The following is a 17515-nucleotide window of genomic DNA, read 5'->3' as shown; positions in this document are numbered from 1 at the left end:
TCGTCCAGCCGCCCCTGGTATGTTTGTCTGTACCTTGAAGCATTACTCAAAGCTGGCTAGAGTAGTCGCTTTTTGGCATCTAGAATCCAGTATAGCTTTCAGCGTCGCATGTATTATAAACGAACTCCTTTTTCTTCTTTTTAAAAAGAGAATTAGTATTCAACAACAATCAGACATATTTCTAAAACATTTGGTCTGTTTTGAATGTCGCAACAATCGCTGGAATTACTGGAAAAATCAGCTGACAACTAACACTCAAAACTTTTGACGCGCAGTATACTTTGCTGAGTCGACTGGAGTCATTCAGGCGTGGCGTTCATAACCGATCGAGCGCCGCGCAGGACTGTTCTTTGACTCGACGTCGCTACGGTTCGTTGACTACAATTAATACGAAAAGTACCATCTCTAAGCAAAAGATTCGCGCTGCCTTTCTCCGACTTCTTAAACAACAACAAAAAACCCTCTTTATTTTCGCTCTCGGAACAGTCTGCCGAATGTAAATAACGACTTTCCATATAAGGTGTCCGGCTCCGCCCACTCGCATTGAAATAAATCACTGTCCCCACGCGACCAACCAATGAGAGCGCAGATCAATTTCACGGGCGAAATCGACACCGCGAGTTCTCGTGACAGCTTTCGCTCAGCGTGTGTTATGCACGGTAGTACTTTTCATGTTGTCTCGCTACTCTAACATTCAGTGGCTGTGTTCTTAGAATTATTGTGTGTGTTACTTTCTCGGAGAAACGAACGGACGGTCGGTCGGACGGTCGGTCGGTCATACTACTGAGAGATCTATTTCACGCCTGGTCGAGAGAAATCAACAATGTCCTGGGTGTTGATTGTGTGTGTCGTCATCGGGCTGGTAAGTACCGTTAGGAGCTTGGTGTTTATTGCAGCGTTTACGGTCGTCGTTTTCTCTCTTTACTTAGTTACTTACTTACTTACTAACTTACACAGTTGTACTGTAAGTTCCCCACGCGTGCGGTGCACCGGTAGCGCTTTAAGGGAAAACTTACCCGGACTGACTGACGGCGGCACGTACAATTAATGCGATCTGTCTTTTTCTTCTTCTTTTTTTTCTGTCAGAAGATACAGTAGTTTAACGTGCGTTGTTTGAGAGGTTCTGACAAATAGCGGCGGTGTTACACGTTTTCCTTGTTTAATCAGACACGAAGGTTCAATTTTTAACACAAGACGTCATTTTACGAGAACAATAATTGTTGCCTTTTTTTTTTCTTTTTTTTTGGGTGGGTGGGGGTGGGTGGGTTTGCTCCTAAATAAGGATTGTACCTCATTTAGGTTAAAAACATTTCACACAAGAAAAAAAGAGAAAAAAATCCCGACAAAAACGAAACAAACAACCAAACAAAAACAACAATAACACTAAACCTATAAAAAACGAGAGAGAGAGAGGGGGGGGGGGGGGGGGGGGGGGAGAGGGATCAGCACCGGTTAGGTTTGGCCATGGAATAGTTTTAACATTACAGGAAGAAAGTTCACCCTTTTAATCTACAGGTACTCTCAAACAACTTCCCGGGGTGTAGGGATGGTAGTAACGCTATGGTTATACATTATATATACAGTATGTATATAACCATAAGGGACGGTCCATAAATGTCAATGGTTTTGATAATCCTAACAATGTTAGGATTGGGTTTCACCCCCTCCCCTAATCCTAACATAAAAACATTGATATAATGTGTACTACAAGATGACTTTTATTGATGCAGTAGATTGTAGAGAGCGCCGCCGCAAAAACTAGCCCCCAAAATACCGATGTTATGGCCTGAAAAGCAATCCGAACATGGCTTTTACCCCCTCCCCCACTTCCGAACATTGTTCGGATTGTGAAGCACATCAATATTTATGGACCGTCCCTAACATTATCCCTGAGGTTGTTGTATGGGGATACCTGTGGCTTAATCAGAAATTACAGAATGTGATTTGTTATCGAGGGAGTTATTTACATACAAAAAAATAATCAAATCATTTTAAAAATCGATTTTATTGAGGGGTTAATTAAAAAAACAAAAACCATAAAAAAAGTTTTCGTTGTAAATTTTTCTTGTTGCTTGTACAGCAACCTATAAAGGAACACACGAATTGGCTTAACTAGTCTAAAAAGGAAAATGGCATACTAAATGTATGATACACTGCCATACATACATACGGCTTTTATTTACATACTCTGACGTATATAGCTTGTGTATCTGTTTACAAACAAGTAGATTGTTTTTGATACCATAAATTGTTAACATTTTATTTTTACGAAAAGAAAATATAAATTTAAATAATGATTAATTTTATATAAAATGTTTTTAATAATATGTGGGAATCAAAACAAAAATTAAAAACCCCAACTATTTTTATAAACTCTTTAAATATTAGTTTGTGATCGAACATTTAGGCCAAAACTAACTATAACTGTCCAGGGTCGTAGCTAGGAATTATTATTATTATTTTTTTTTTTTTTTTTTTATTTTATTTTTTTTTATTTTTTTTTTTTTGGGGGGGGGGGGGGGACAACTGAGTAGTTAATAGTCTTAAACTCCTTTAACGGTTAACAATAGAATTTTCTTTAAGTTACTATAATTTTTTTCGGATTTTTTCTCTCCTCCATCTCGCTAGCTACGGCCCTGCTGTCTTTTTAAATTTTGTAATCACACCTTGTTTTCTAGCTTGATGACTGATAAACTGAATGAATGGACGAATGCTTCGACCAGTAAGTTAATGAATGAATGGACGAATGCTTCGACCAGTAAGTTAATTAATGAATGGACGAATGCTTCGACCAGTAAGTTAATGAATGAATGGACGAATGCTTCGAATGGACGAATGCTTCGACCTGTAAGTTAATGAATGAATGGACGAATGCTTCGACCAGTAAGTTAATGAATGAATGAAACAAAAAAAAAGGAATAAAGAAAGATTCGTGTTATTATCCATTCAACTATCAGTTTATTAAGCAGCAAAATTATTCTTGACAAGTAAAAAATTAAAGATTGTTTTGTTTAACGACACCACTAGAGCACATTTATTTATTTATCATGGGCTATTAGATGTGAAACATTTGGTAATTTTGACATAATCTTAGATAGGAAAGCCGTTACATTTTTTTCCCATTAGTATCAAGAGATCTTTTATATGCACCATCCCACAGGCAAGATAGCACATCCTTTGATATAGATTTGTATTATAAACGAGCGAATGAACGAATGAATGAATGACACCCCAACACGAAAAAAGAACAACCGAACTGCTCAGAAATAAATACACACGCATATTAATTCGTCTGTCTGTATCACAACAGACACCGAGCGCTTCCTTCATTAAAAACAAATACAAGTTTCTTCAAAGAGTGGCGTCAGATCAGTTCCAGCGGTTCCAGTACAGTGGCGAATCGATAAAGTATGACCAACTTGGGGGCGGGAGTGTACTTCAAGAAGAGCATTCCTCGGAATGGTTTTGGGGTCAAACTTAGATGTCTAGACGTGTTTTGAAGTAGAACCAAGAGGTCTTATCAGGGGATAAGAGTCAGGGATGGGGACAGGAGGGCTCTTGTCTGTTTAACCCCTTCAAAGGAGTCCGTCAATTAGTTTACAAGAACCAGTTATAGCAAACAAGTGTTTTGAACGTTTGTTGCATGTTAGCATCACTGCCTACTAGCTACATACATGCATATATATATATATATGGTTGTACTGTGGTTTTACATAATTATATAAATAATATTTTCATATACTTACCATGTGTGACACCCAATAGCCGTTGTGTATTTTTGTGCTGGGGTGTCGTTAAACATTCATTCATTCATTCAGTCATTCATTCATTCCAGGGCTAGCTCTGGCACTTGACAAATTCGCCAACTGCGAATTTTAAAAACAATTGGTGAACTCTATTTTAATTTGGCGAACGAATTGGCGAACGAATTTCAAGTACTAACTGATATTTGTGTCTGTGTGTCTATGTGTGTGTCTGTCTGTCACGCTCACGCTCTCTCTCTCTCTCTCTCTCTCTCTCTCTCTCTCTCTCTCTCTCTCTCTCTCTCTCTGTGTGTCTGTCTCTCTCTGTGTGTCTGTCTCTCTCGCTCTCTCTCTGTCTGTCTCTCTCTCTCTCTCTCTCTCTCTCTCTCTCTCTCTCTCTCTCTCTCTCTCTCTCTCTCTCTCTCTCTGTCTGTCTCTGTCTCTGTCTCTGTCTCTGTCTCTCTGTGTGTTTAGCCGATCATTAATCTTATACATGTATGTGACGCACTACAGTACCACTTACCACTGATCTAAAACGTACTCCATTTCGCCCGATGAATATTCATAAGTTATTTACAAGGAAAATAAACATTTATCTCGGCCATTAGTCTTGTAAGCCACGTGTTGAATAGAAATAGACATTTTATTGATTCGGTGTTAAAAATCCGAGTTGTTATGCTGCGCGAGACATCAAACAGAAATGTCACACTGCAATAGACTGCTGACGGATAAACGATGTATATATCTTTATGTGAAATAACTTACATATCTCATCATAGGCAGTGATAAAATGGGTGTATTTATCGCGAGTGGCTTATACTTGCACACGGTCGTTCGAGAAGATAAGACACTTCTAACAAAGTAACATGTAATGGACATGGCTGAAAAATCTGAAAGATTCGTCAGTCTGAAGCAATTAAAAAAATATCCGGACCATAATTTTATGCTACAGGCTGTTTCGTCAATGAGCGTAAGGTGTATTGCTATATCCGCTACGCATTAAATAGCATAATTTGACATTAGGGAGCACTATAATCATAATGATATATTAAACACTTTTTGTTTGTTTGTTGGTATTTTGGTCTTCTATATTTGTATATGCTATTTTTAATCGTTAAAGCAATTCTATTAATTAGAAACATGCAATACTTAGGAAATTAATTTTAGACAGTTCCTTTAAATATGACTCCGGGTGGGTTTTTTGTTATCAGCGATCGTGCCGTGGAAAATGTGAGGATATGCTCCCCTGCTGGAGAATGGAGCGGGGCAGTTGACCCCTATACACCCCCCTCGTCTCATATTCTTAAGGACCATCAGTGGATAGAGACAGGTTAATATGGTCTCTTTTCTCCCTTCCTTCTTACCAGCGATTCACTTTCAACAGACTATGGAACTAATAAATTAAATAATATATATTTATAAGTATGTATACGGTAGGTTTTCACAAGGAGGAATTTGAACGGGAGGGCTTTTAATTGGTTACCGTTGGTGATACACATGTTACAAGAGTGACATGTGTAGCCAGTAAATTCATTTTGTCTACTGAAATTAACACTACTGAAACTTATTTTGTCCACTGAAATTAACACTACTGAAACTTATTTTGTCCACTGAAATTAACATTACTGAAACTGGTTGCTACTCATGAAGTATTTACGTTTTAATTTCTATTAGACCTGGGTGCGTTTTTTAGGGTTTTTTCAGGATATGTAAGTAATAAAATCCTACACGCCCATGTAGTGGCGACAGCGGGTTTCCTCTCAAAATCTGTGTGGTCCTTAACCATATGTCTGACGCCATATAACCGTAAATAAAATGTATTGAGTGCGTCGTTAAATAAAACACTTCTTTCTTTAAAATCCTACACTTGTATCCGTTATATGTCATTTATATTACAACTCATTGTTATGTATGAAACATGCTTTCATTCAGTCGATAATACGTTTTGAAACATCTTCTAAAACAAGACGTATCTAACGGACTCGGAACCTTTGCATTTCTATATTCATATTGATCATCGATTTATTCATTTAATTACCATTGTCTGACACGCAATAACTGATAAATGTTACGTACGTGGGTGTCGTTAAACATTCCTTCCCTTCCTTGATTCCCAACTCTTTCATCTTACTATTTATGTTTTTGCGTGACCATTGTTACAAAGTGGATAAATTACTGTAATGTTTCCAGTTTCGCCTGTTTTGTCAGAATTGTTATTGTACCTATTAGATAAACACGACCACCAGTGCAGGTTGGATTCATGAATATTGATATTAGTTAGAGGCAATTCCGATGGAGGAGTGGGTGGCAGTGGGACCCACCCCCTTAATATATTAATGTAAAGTGTCTTTTTATGGTCTATTGGGATAGTGGACTATTTCTCGTCCCAGCCAGTGCACCTTCATTCTGACTCGTATAACATTTGTTTGACGTATTAAGACAGGTGGTTGTAGAAAACAGAATCAACGTTTCGTTTGCTTTAACATCGACAAAACAACATCAAGATAATTTATGTTCATATGATTCTAAATAATGACGTAATCCGACACTCAAGTATTAATTATGTATACCATAATCTTTAAATTACTTACGTCTAATCTTTAAATTACTGCGGTCACAAAGTGTACTCATTAGCTAGGGTGCGCCAATGGGATGGCGGGCATTACATGCTACTTCTTTTGTTTTCGTTTCGTACATTTGTCACCCAGACAGAAAGCACTTTAGCGCATCTGTCACTAGACACCGACTTCAATAACACCCCACCGGCTGCCACCATATGGGATGTGGTCCATTGTCATTGTAGTAGAATGTCTTTGTTGATTCCCAACTCTTTCATCTTACTATTTATGTTTTTGCGTGACTATTGTTACAAAGTGGATAAATTACTGTAATGTTTCCAGTTTCGCCTGTTTTGTCAGAATTGTTATTGTACCTATTAGATAAACACGACCACCAGTGCAGGTTGGATTCATGAATATTGATATTAGTTAGAGGCAATTCCGATGGAGGAGGGGGTGGCAGTGGGACCCACCCCCTTAATATATTGATGTAAAGTGTCTTTTTATGGTCTATTGGGGCAGGGACTATTTCTCGTCCCAGCCAGTGCACCACGACTGGTATATCAAAGGCCGTGTGGTATGTGCTATCCAGTCTGTGGGATGGTGCATATGTGCTTTAGTGGTGTGGTTAAACAAAATAAACTTCTAACTTTCTATGGTCTTTTAAACAAAAAAGTTCATTGGGTTTCCTTTTTCACGAGTTGGTCTATGTGCCCTTTTCCATTGGTTCCCCTCCCCCTCAAATGTTTTTCAGGACCCGCCCTTGATAGCACAGAACATTATGTCATACATGTCTAAGCGAGGTCGTTATGTACGTGTGTAACTGAAGTTGGCCTTAAAAAGGCTGGAATGATCTCAGTCGGTAGTACGCTCGCTTGACGTGCTTGGGTAGAACATCCCCATTGCAGTAGCGGATCCAGGGGTGGGGGAGATCCAAGGGTTGGGACCCCCCCTTTTGAAAACCGACCACAACCTTTAAGGGGAAACGTGATTATATTAACTGTTGTGTAAAAGGAGAGATCAGTCATCACATTTGGACACACACACCCCCACACCCCATTTCAGAAATCCTGAATCCGCGTCTGCATTCCCATCCCAACCAGTCCCCCACGACTAGTATATCAAATACCGTGGTATGTGATGTCTTGTCTGTAGAGAAAACGCATATAAAAAGCCCTAGCTACAAATAGAAAAATGTAGCAACTTATCTCTAAAGCCTATGTGTCAGAACGGTTATGACCCAGGGAGTTAGATAAACTTGTATAAATGATCCTAAAATGAATTCTACGTAGTGGGACAACTTGGTATTTACCATTACGAAAGAAAGAAAGAAATGTTTTATTTAACGACGCACTCAACACATTTTATTTACGGTTATATGGCGTCAGACATATGGTAAAGGACCACACAGATTTTGAGAGGAAACCCGCTGTCGCCATTACATGGGCTACTCTTCCGATTGGCAGCAAGGGATCTTTTATTTGCGCTTCCCACAGGCAGGATAGCACAAACCATGGCCTTTGTTGAACCAGTTATGGATCACTGGTCGGTGCAAGTGGTTTACACCTACCCATTGAGCCTTACGGAGCACTCACTCACCCGGCTCTAGTTAATTGCCCTATTACATGTTTGTCAATGTGTGCAGTCAAAAGGCAACGACGAGCTGATACTGTACCACAGTACAGATATTAGTACTACGAATTCATATGGATGGTTACACGATGGGTATTAATGTTTGACATCCAATAGCCGATGATTAATTAATCAAGGTGCTCTAGTGGTGTCGTTAAACAAAACAAACTTTAAACTGAATACTACGTATTAGAATGACCAAATGTTTGACACCGAATAGCCGATGATTAATTAATCAATGTGCTCTAGTGGTGTCAACTTTTGACCATAAAACTGGTAGGTACTTGGTTCCCATTCCGGTACGGGCTACAGCCCACCGGCCTGGTCATTGCTGACAGAAAGAGAGGGAGACACATAGGTCTACGCGACCGACCGTTCAGACCTCGATCATAGGTGCACCAATCATGGGGCACTAATTGGTACGGGGGCGGGGGGTAAAAACCCAAGTTCCATCGATGGCGATCGATCCTGCTAACCGTCACATCTCAAACGAACGCACTACCACTGAACTACACCCCATCCCTCTTGTTTCTATCTTTTATGTCTGTGCTCCTAAAATGGCAGCCAAAATAATGACAGAACAACTTGCACTGAGAAATCTTGTAACACTTAAAAAAAACTCCAACCCAAACCCAAACACGCGGTACTCCGTTTTTAAGCCGAAAAGATCTCGTAAAACGTCGTGAGTTGACGGATAACGCGAGTACTTCCATGCCCTCCATGGGGAGGCTCCCGGTCCAAGTCTTGTATTTATACCACCTTTGATGTTCCTAGCGATGCAGCGTAATCTCCAAAAACTCCTGTCAATACTCCACTATAGCTGGGGTCACGGTCGACGAAAAAGCGCGCACTCCGTGATCCGCCGAAAAGTCAACACTTCGGCGAAGTCCGGATTTGGTGACGGACCGAATGCGCTGCAGTCGCAGAGGGCACGTTGAACGAATTCTTTATTCGTCAGATTTATTTTAGGCTACGGCGCGCCCCTTTTACTTTTATGTTGTGAGGTACAGGGGGTGGGGGTGGGGGAGTCGTGGGGTGATTGTACAGCCTTTGAATTGATGTAATATCTTTTTGCATATGACACTTGACACAAAGTTAGAGTTTATCTTAGTTTATAGAGCACTACAAAAAAGTACAATTATTTATAAATTATTAGCAATGATTTATCAATCATCGTCTATTGGATGTCAGACATTTCGACACTTTTGGCACGTAGTCTTAGACTCTTAAAGAACACCCACAAAATGTTTGCATTAGTAGCAAAGGATTTTTTATATCCACTTTCCCACAGACAGGACAACACATACCACGACCGTTAACATACCAGCGCTCGATCGATGAAGCGAACAGAGATGTGATCTTTCAACCTCCGACGCCATAAAGCCGTAATTTAAAAATGTTCGTCATTAATAAATAAAACATTCCTCTCCCCCCCCCCCCCCCCCCCCCCCCCCCCCACACACACACAACCAGTGCAGCACGACTGCTGCGTTGTCCTGTCTGTGGGAAAGTGCACGTAAAACGATCATTGATAGAACCTCTTGTCCGACGTGCGAAGGGTTGTAGGATCGGTCGCTCTTGGTGGTCGCATTGGTTTTCCCCGTTCCAACCAGTTCTATGACTGCTATTTCAAACGACGTGGTACGTTCTTTCCTGTCTAGGGGAGAGTGTATAAAAAGATCCTTGCTGTAATTTAGTAAAAATATCGAGTTGAAATTATCGCTTTCTGTCTCCTCACTCTCTCGTCGTCTGTTGGGTTTTTCTCGCTCACTTTATTTTACTTTTACTGTCTCTGTCGGTCTCTCTCTCTCTCTCTCTCTCTCTCTCTCTCTCTCTCTCTCTCTCTCTCTCACTAATTATATGCCCCCTCTCTAATTATATTTCCCCTCTCTCTCTCTAATGATTTCTCCCCCTCTCTCTAATTATATCTGCTCGCTCTCTTTCTCTCTCTCTCTCTCTCTCTCTCTCTCTCACTCTATCTCTTATTTCTTCATATACCCCATCTCCTCTGTAATTCTAATCTCCCCTGCCTAATATCTTCACATTCTCTGTCGAAATTATAATTACCTCTCTCTAAAGTATATCTCCCTCTCTCTTATTCTAAATTGATTTCTCCCCCCTCTAATTATATCTCTCTCTCCCCTCCCTCTCTCCTCCCTCCCCCTCTCTCTCTCTCTCTCTCTCTCTCTCTCTCTCTCTCTCTCTCTCTCTCTCTCTCTCTCTCTCTCACACACACATTATATATCCCTCTAATTATATCTTATCTCTCTCTTTCTCATTATATCTCCTCTCTCTCTCTCTCTCTCATTATATATTCCCTCTCTCTAATTATATCTCCTCTCTCTCTTTCTTCATTATATCTATCTTCTCTCTCTCTCTCCCCCCCCCCCCCCCCCCCCTCTCATTATATCTGCTCTCTCTCTCTATCTCTCTCTCTCTCTCTCCTCTCTCTCTCTCTCTCTCTCTCTCTCACTCTCGTCCTTCTATCTCTCTCGCTCTGGATCTATCTATCTATTTATTGCTCTTTTTCTTTGCAACCCTCCCTTCCCCCCATCCCTGACACAGCACTCTTCTACTGTTTGTCAAGAAGGTTCACGCGGCTGATCCGATTTCTATCTGTATCATTGAAAAGATGTCGAGTTGGTTTTAAAGATTTTGCGGCCGAAGTTTTGCCGGTCTCCGCGGTACTACGTCACAGTTTGTCTCGGTGTGTGTTCAACGGAAATTTCGGCGACCCCAAGTCGCGTGGGGTGAGAATGTGGCCGCCTAGACGTCATCGCGGACTAACATTGTACCCAGCGCAGGATCCAGGGGAGGGTGCTGGGGATACGCACCCCTGATTAGTTTATTTTTTCTCTTTGAATCTGAATCTGTCTGTACAACAGGCACCCCCTCCCTACCCTCCCCTTTCTCCTGCCCCCCTCTCTCCCTGTCCCTCTCTCCCTCCCCTCCTCTCGCCTCCCTCCCCCCCTCTGTGCATATATATAGCGCTTGCTTGATACGCAGTCGGTCTAGGATCGATCCCCGTCGGTGGACCCACTGGGCTATAGTACTGGGATGTGAACTCTGTACCTACCATCCTTAAATCCGATAACTTAAGAACCGCACCATGAAAGCCGGTGGCAGGACGCGAACCCAGTATGTAGCAGTCTTAACCCTACGTCACCAACGACGGAGGCTAACCTACTAACAGCCGGACAAGACATGGGGGCCCGCGTCCGAATCGATCGCATGCTGTTTACCTCCGAGGTCTCTGGAAATAATTGTTCCCAGCTTGACTGAAACGAAATAAATCCCCCTAAAGCTATTGTTACCCGAAATCACCTTGCAAGCTACTCAGTGTGGGAGGTTGTTCAGACGCCCAGCGTACTGTTTGTTTAAACCGACAGCAACACGAATACAGAACATGTACGAAACAACGAACAACACTCCGGCCTCGGGGCGCAGCGCAAGAGCTGCAAATGACTTCTTCACGGAAACGTGAATAACGGACGGATTGCGGGGCAGCTGTTTGTTCGGCCTATTTAAAGTATAGAAAGTGACGTAGATTTTTTGACTGAAACGTTTTGCGGTCGCTAGAAAGCCGATGTAATTGACGAAAATTGGGTTTTTATTCTTTTGTAGATATACCTAACCCTAGGCAGTTTGTATCGCCATTCGGTGGTTGGTGTTGATGTTAGTTTAAAGTGTACCAGGTTATTTAACGTTATGTCTTTATGGCAGTGTGGAGAGAATTAGGGCTATTGAGGCGAATGTTTTTACACACCAATTATTAGGCCCTACTTGTCATAACAATCCTGTCCTGTTTTCCACTGGTTATGTTACTTATAATTTGGTTTTTCCATACACTTTCTAAACGTATTGTAAATGGCGGTCTTTCTCTCTATCGCTTTATCTGTGTGTAATATATGCTTGTATCTATTCATGTCTGTCTGTCTGTCTGTTCTGTAGGTCTGTCTGTCTTGTCTGTCTGTCTGTCTGTTCTGTCTGCTCTCTCTCCTCTCTCTCCTTCTCGCTCATCTCAACTCTCCTCTCCTCTCTCTCAATCTCTCTCTCTCTCTCTCTCCAAGTTTGTCCAGACAGGTTTTTTTCTTTTTAATGCATTATTGCATGGCCTAAGTAAATGGCAGTATGAAAAACACAGATAAATAAAGTGGATGATCAATTCTAAATGACCCTACTGCTTGTGTAGCAAAGACCGTGGTATGTGCTGTCCTGTCTGTGAGAAAGTGCATATTAAAAAAATCCTGCGCTAATGGAAAAATACTGGGGAGTTCCTATGAAGACTATAGGCCTACGAGTCAGAATTACCGTACTTATAGGCCTTTTAAACATGGTTTTACCACTGAATTTTATGTTACTACGCCTATGCCTAAGTCACATCGACGTGCGCTATCAATGTTTTGTAATGGTACCGCGCCTGTAAGGTTAGAAACGGGTAGATATGAACATTTGGAGATTCACAAAAGAACATGTTTTAACTGTCTTAGTTACGTAGAATCTGAACAACATGTTCTATTTCACTGTCCTCTTTATGATGAAATTAGAGTAGATATTTTTTTAAAAGGCAGTAGCTGCTGTAGTAAACTTTAATAACCTTTTAGATTATAAAGAAAACATGTCATTACTTTTTAGCCCACTCGGATATTGTTAGAAAAATTACAGCCTAAAGTTGCCATCGTATTTTAGTACGCCGTCAAAGATATTTTTACTTCTGGTTAAATAGCAATACTTCGAATTGATTTTTGATAGATTTTTTTTTTTTGTTTTTTTTTTTTTTTTTGTTTTTTTTTTTTTTTTTTTTTAAAGTCCCCCCCTCCCTCCCCCATACTCCATAGGAGTGGCTTGTGTTCTCTTTCTGCTGTATTATTGTATTATTATCGTTGAACTCTTGTTTTTATTTTTAATCTGATACAAAAGGTGAAACGTAAAAAAAAGAAAGTGGTCTGTCTGTCTGTTCGTCTGTCTATCTGTTCATGTCGGTCTGTCCTGTCTGTCTCTCTCTCGCTCTCTCTCTCTCTCTCTCTCTCTCTCTCTCCTCTACTCTCTCTCCTCTCTCTCTCCTCTCTCTCTCTGTCCAATAGACGACGAATTAATTAAATTAATCAATGTGTTTCAGTGGTGTCGTTAAAGAAAACAAACTTTAAAAAAAAGAGTAAATGATTTAATAAACACGTGTTGAGAATCGGTCGGAATTCCACCATCGATCATCGGTTATAATCATTTTGCACCAACCGATCAACTATCGATTACACAATCGGTTAGAATTATATGAACATAAGAAGGACTTGAATTATAAGCACCACCCACCTATTGTCATGTGTGCTCGCTATAAGAAGTTTGTTTGTTTGTTTGGTTTAACGACACCACTGGTGCACATCGATTACTTAATCATCGGCTAAAGGATGTCAAACATTTCGTAATTCTGACACGTAGTCATCAGAGGAAACCCGCTACAGTTTTCCTAATGCAGTAAGGAATGTGTTATATGCACTTTACTACAGACAGGAAAGCACATACCACGGCCTTTGACCAGTTGTGGTGCCCTGGTTTGAATACTCGCTATAAATGGCTACTTTATATTTAATACGTTTTTTCTTCTTTATGCACACGTGGAAACAAACCCAAAGTCCAGCATATTTACATCAGTTCTATCATCTGAAATGTGGGAACGATTACATTTAAAGGAACAGATCCTAGTTTTTAAACACCGCATCATATTTTTCACTATTAGAGCCGAAGTGTTTTTGGTCATCCTGGTGTTTCTAATACCAAAAAATGCATTTTTCATATTTTCAAAAACGCACGTGCATTTGAGAAGTAGCCGTTTATTGTCTATTTTTAAGGATATTTCCTGTTTTAACGTCACAGACTCATCTTTCACTCTGTTGTAACTTTATCCAAATGAGTTACAGGTTTGTAAATTAACTAAACTTTGTGTCCATGTTTTTTACAGGTGAAAACTAGGGTGTGCACCTTTACCGATTTCCCACAGAATCGATTTTGGGTTTTTAATCATTGATCATCACATCGGTCGAGCCAAATCGATCAGTGTTCGATTATAATCGATCGATCAATCTAATTAAAATTAGCTCCACTATTACATGTGGATCTAACACCAGCCAGTTGGAGCTCATGTCCACCAATCAAAACCTTACTTGCAGAATCATGCCAGTGATTTAAAAATAATTTGAAAACATTCCGAATTATCCTGAGGGTATACGACATGTTTCGTGTGAATTACGAATGCCTTAAAATATGTTTTATTTTATAAAATAAATAATTTGTAATGTAAAACTGAAAACTGATTTAGTTAGGGTTTTTTTTATAAATAAATAAATAAATAAATTTTAATGTAAAATTGAAGACTGCATACCCACCGCCCACCCGTACGTATTGGTATGGTTTCGCTGTACTGCGGCGCGCTAATAAAATCTGACGTCGCCCGATATTTTTTAGAATTTGTATGCTCCCAAATAAACGTTATAAAGGCGAAGTGTGATTGGTCAATATTTAAATTATTATTTACAGACGAAATGTTACCTGGACATTGGGGACTACGCAGTGTTCTTAGCAATCCGATTAAAATTAGTTCTACTGGTCTAAATAAGGCATTCGTAATTCACATGAAACATATCGTATACCCTCAGGATAATTCGGAATGTTTTCAAATTATTTTTAAATCACTGGCAGGATTCTGCAAGTAAGGTTTTGATTGGTGGACATGAGCTCCAACTGGCTGGTGTTAGATCCACATGTCATAGTGGAGCTAATTTTAATTAGATTGATCGATCATTAGACCGTCTCTAAATAACAGACTGGAAACTCGATGTTTCAGCTTTAAAACTAAACAATAAGTTAACAGAATATTTCAGCTAGTTAATTCAGCTTGAAGTGCTACTGTAACATACACGGAATTTAGGTTTTGTGTCTTTAATTTTTAAACAATTATATCCAGTTCGCCACGACTAGTATATCAAAAGCTGTGGTATGTGCTATCCTGTATGGGGTGGTACATATAAAATATCCCTAGCTACTAATAGAAAGATGTTGCGGGTTTCCTCTCTAATTACCAAATGTCTGATATCCAGTAGCTGATTATTAATAAATCAGTGTGTCCTAATGGTGTCGTTAAACAAAACAAACTAAGCTCAGTGTTTCAGCTTTAAAACTAAACAATATGTTAACAGAATATCTTGATAATAATAATAATAATAAGAATAATAATAATAATAATAATTTTTTATATTTTGTTTAGGTCTGCGTCTACGATGTGAAGAGCGCGTGTCAAACCCATGAGTTCGAACTGGACAACAACGTCTGCTGTACTCAGTGCGAGCCGGGATACGGAGCCGTACGCCAGTGTTCCTCCGCCGAGAACGACACCACATGCGAGCCGTGCGTGAACAGCGAAACGTTCTCGCCGTCTCTGAGCCACCACGAGCCGTGTTTCACTTGCTCGCTGTGCGGGAGAGGCGCGCACGTGACGGGCGCGTGCAACGTGACGCACGACACCCAATGCGAGTGTGATTCGCTGTCGGATTCTTACATCACGCGCGATTCGCTGGATTGTAACCTCTGTGACCTTTGCCCCGCGGGCTGGGGCGCGTATGAGGCGTGCACGCCCGAGAGAAACACGCGCTGCAGACAGTGCCTGAACGGAACCTTCTCGAACGTTCTGAGCGCCACGGACGGCTGTTTTGACTGTTCCGTCTGCTCGTCCGAACAAAAGATGCTGCAGACGTGCACGGCCACGCAGGACACGATCTGCATCAGTAAGTGGGAAATGTTTAAAATAGTAAATCGTGAAACTTACGTCGTAGTGTTTAAAAACTAGCGTCTGTCACTTTAAAGGCAGTAGTGTAGCCGATGTATTTATTTATGTGTGTGCCGGGGTGTCGTTACGCTTTCCTTCCTTTATTTTCATTCATTTCATTCATCCATCCATATATCCATCCCACCATTCATTAATTCATCCATCCATCCATCCATCATCCATCCATCCATATATCCACCCCTCCCATCATCCATTCATTCATCCATTCATTCATTCATCATTCATTCATTCATTCATTCATTCATTCATTCATTCATTCATTCATTTATGCTTGCATGCATGCATCCGGACAGCAATCCAATTAATTCATCCATCTATCCATTCATTCATTCATCTAAGTAAAATGCCCACAATGTTAACCATTCTTGTAGTTCGGATGTTTCCGTAAATCAACGATGATGACAATTTTCGTAGGTCGGATATTTCCGTAAATCAGCGATGATGGTAAATCGTCATTCGGACACCTCGTGATTGAAATTTCTAAAGAATATTGAATAATATTGTGTTATGGTAAGAAAAATTATGATATTTTTAAAATGATTAAATAATAAAAATATTATCATGTATTATCATGATTGAAACGCTAATGGCTAATTAAAGATATGTGCGACTCCACTGTGGGTGGGGGGGGGGGGTGGGGTTGGGGCGGTGGGCTCCCTGGGGTGAGGCGCTCACCTGAGGTGATTGGTTAATAGGCTCCAATCTCCCCGGCGTACCTTTTGGGGGTTTTCCCGTCCCAACCAGTGTTCCACGACTGGTATATCAAAATCCGTGCTACTATGTGCTATCCTTCCTGCGGGAAAGTGCACATAAAAGATCTCGTGATACTAATGGAAACAATTGAGCTGCTTGCCCCCGTGCGTGCTGTAACCTCACCGTGGTGCATGGGTGTAACATTCTCTTTGAGAATGGCCAATACAGCACAAATCCCCTTGTTTTCTTCGGGATACAATTAAAGTTTTGAGTAAAAGTCAGTATCTATCTGTGATATTTGTATTTTTGCACAGTTCTTTACACTGTGTTTTTATTTAAATCATGAATTTTTATATCGTTAAACATTCATTCATTCATTCCTCTGAAGACTACGTGTAATAATTACCAAATGTGTGACATCCAATAGCCGAGGATTAATAATAACTCAATATGCTCATGTGGTGACGTTAAACATTCATTCAACATATGTCGTAGTGTTTAAAAACTAGGGTGTGTCCCTTTGTGTTATTGAGTTATTCAATATTCTCGTTAAACAAACAACAAAAATCCACCCATGGTTGGAGATAGTACTACTTACTAGGCCAAGAACCCAGCACCTACCAACCTCACACCGAATGACTTGACAACACACAGCGCCCTCTACACCGCTGGTTTGTACCTGGCGACCTTTTTTCTTCTCCCCCCCCCCACCCCCCCCCCCCCCCCCTTCTTTTTGAACACACTGTAGTCGGTACCAAGAGATTAGTGATCAAACAACAAACTTCAACAAGACAGAGTAAATAACTAAATACAAACACAACACGGCTAAGCGGCCCGGTGAATTGCATCTTTTTATTCTCGCGGCGAAACGTCCTCTTTAAATACGGATCTTCTGCCGCTAGCTTTGGTCCGCAAAAGCGCGGGATTTCGAGTCCGTGTTTCAGTTGAGCCGCTCATTCACTGGAAGCTTTTGGGAAAGGATTACCATGCGTCCTTAAATACCTCCTGTTGAAAGCGTTAAAAAGGACATTCGTTTTTGGTGTGCATATATA

At 40.5% G+C, this 17515-nt stretch overlaps 1 protein-coding gene across 1 annotated transcript in view; it reads left to right on the top strand.

Moving 5' to 3' along the window:
- The first annotated feature begins 640 nt into the window (after window positions 1-640).
- LOC121387480 (tumor necrosis factor receptor superfamily member 16-like) overlaps window positions 641-17515 on the top strand; it is a 38737-nt gene continuing 21862 nt past the window's right edge. Inside the window, exons 1-2 of the mRNA XM_041518613.1 lie at window positions 641-862; window positions 15192-15708. Coding sequence (XP_041374547.1) covers window positions 824-862; window positions 15192-15708 — 556 coding nt within the window. The 5' untranslated portion in view covers window positions 641-823. The remainder of the gene's footprint in view (window positions 863-15191; window positions 15709-17515) is intronic.

This window comes from Gigantopelta aegis, chromosome 13 (genome assembly GCF_016097555.1).
Source record: "Gigantopelta aegis isolate Gae_Host chromosome 13, Gae_host_genome, whole genome shotgun sequence".
Taxonomy (NCBI): Eukaryota; Metazoa; Mollusca; class Gastropoda; order Neomphalida; family Peltospiridae; genus Gigantopelta; species Gigantopelta aegis.
The sequence above is the reverse complement of the archived record's forward strand: the minus strand, read 5'-3'. Positions and strand labels throughout refer to the sequence as shown.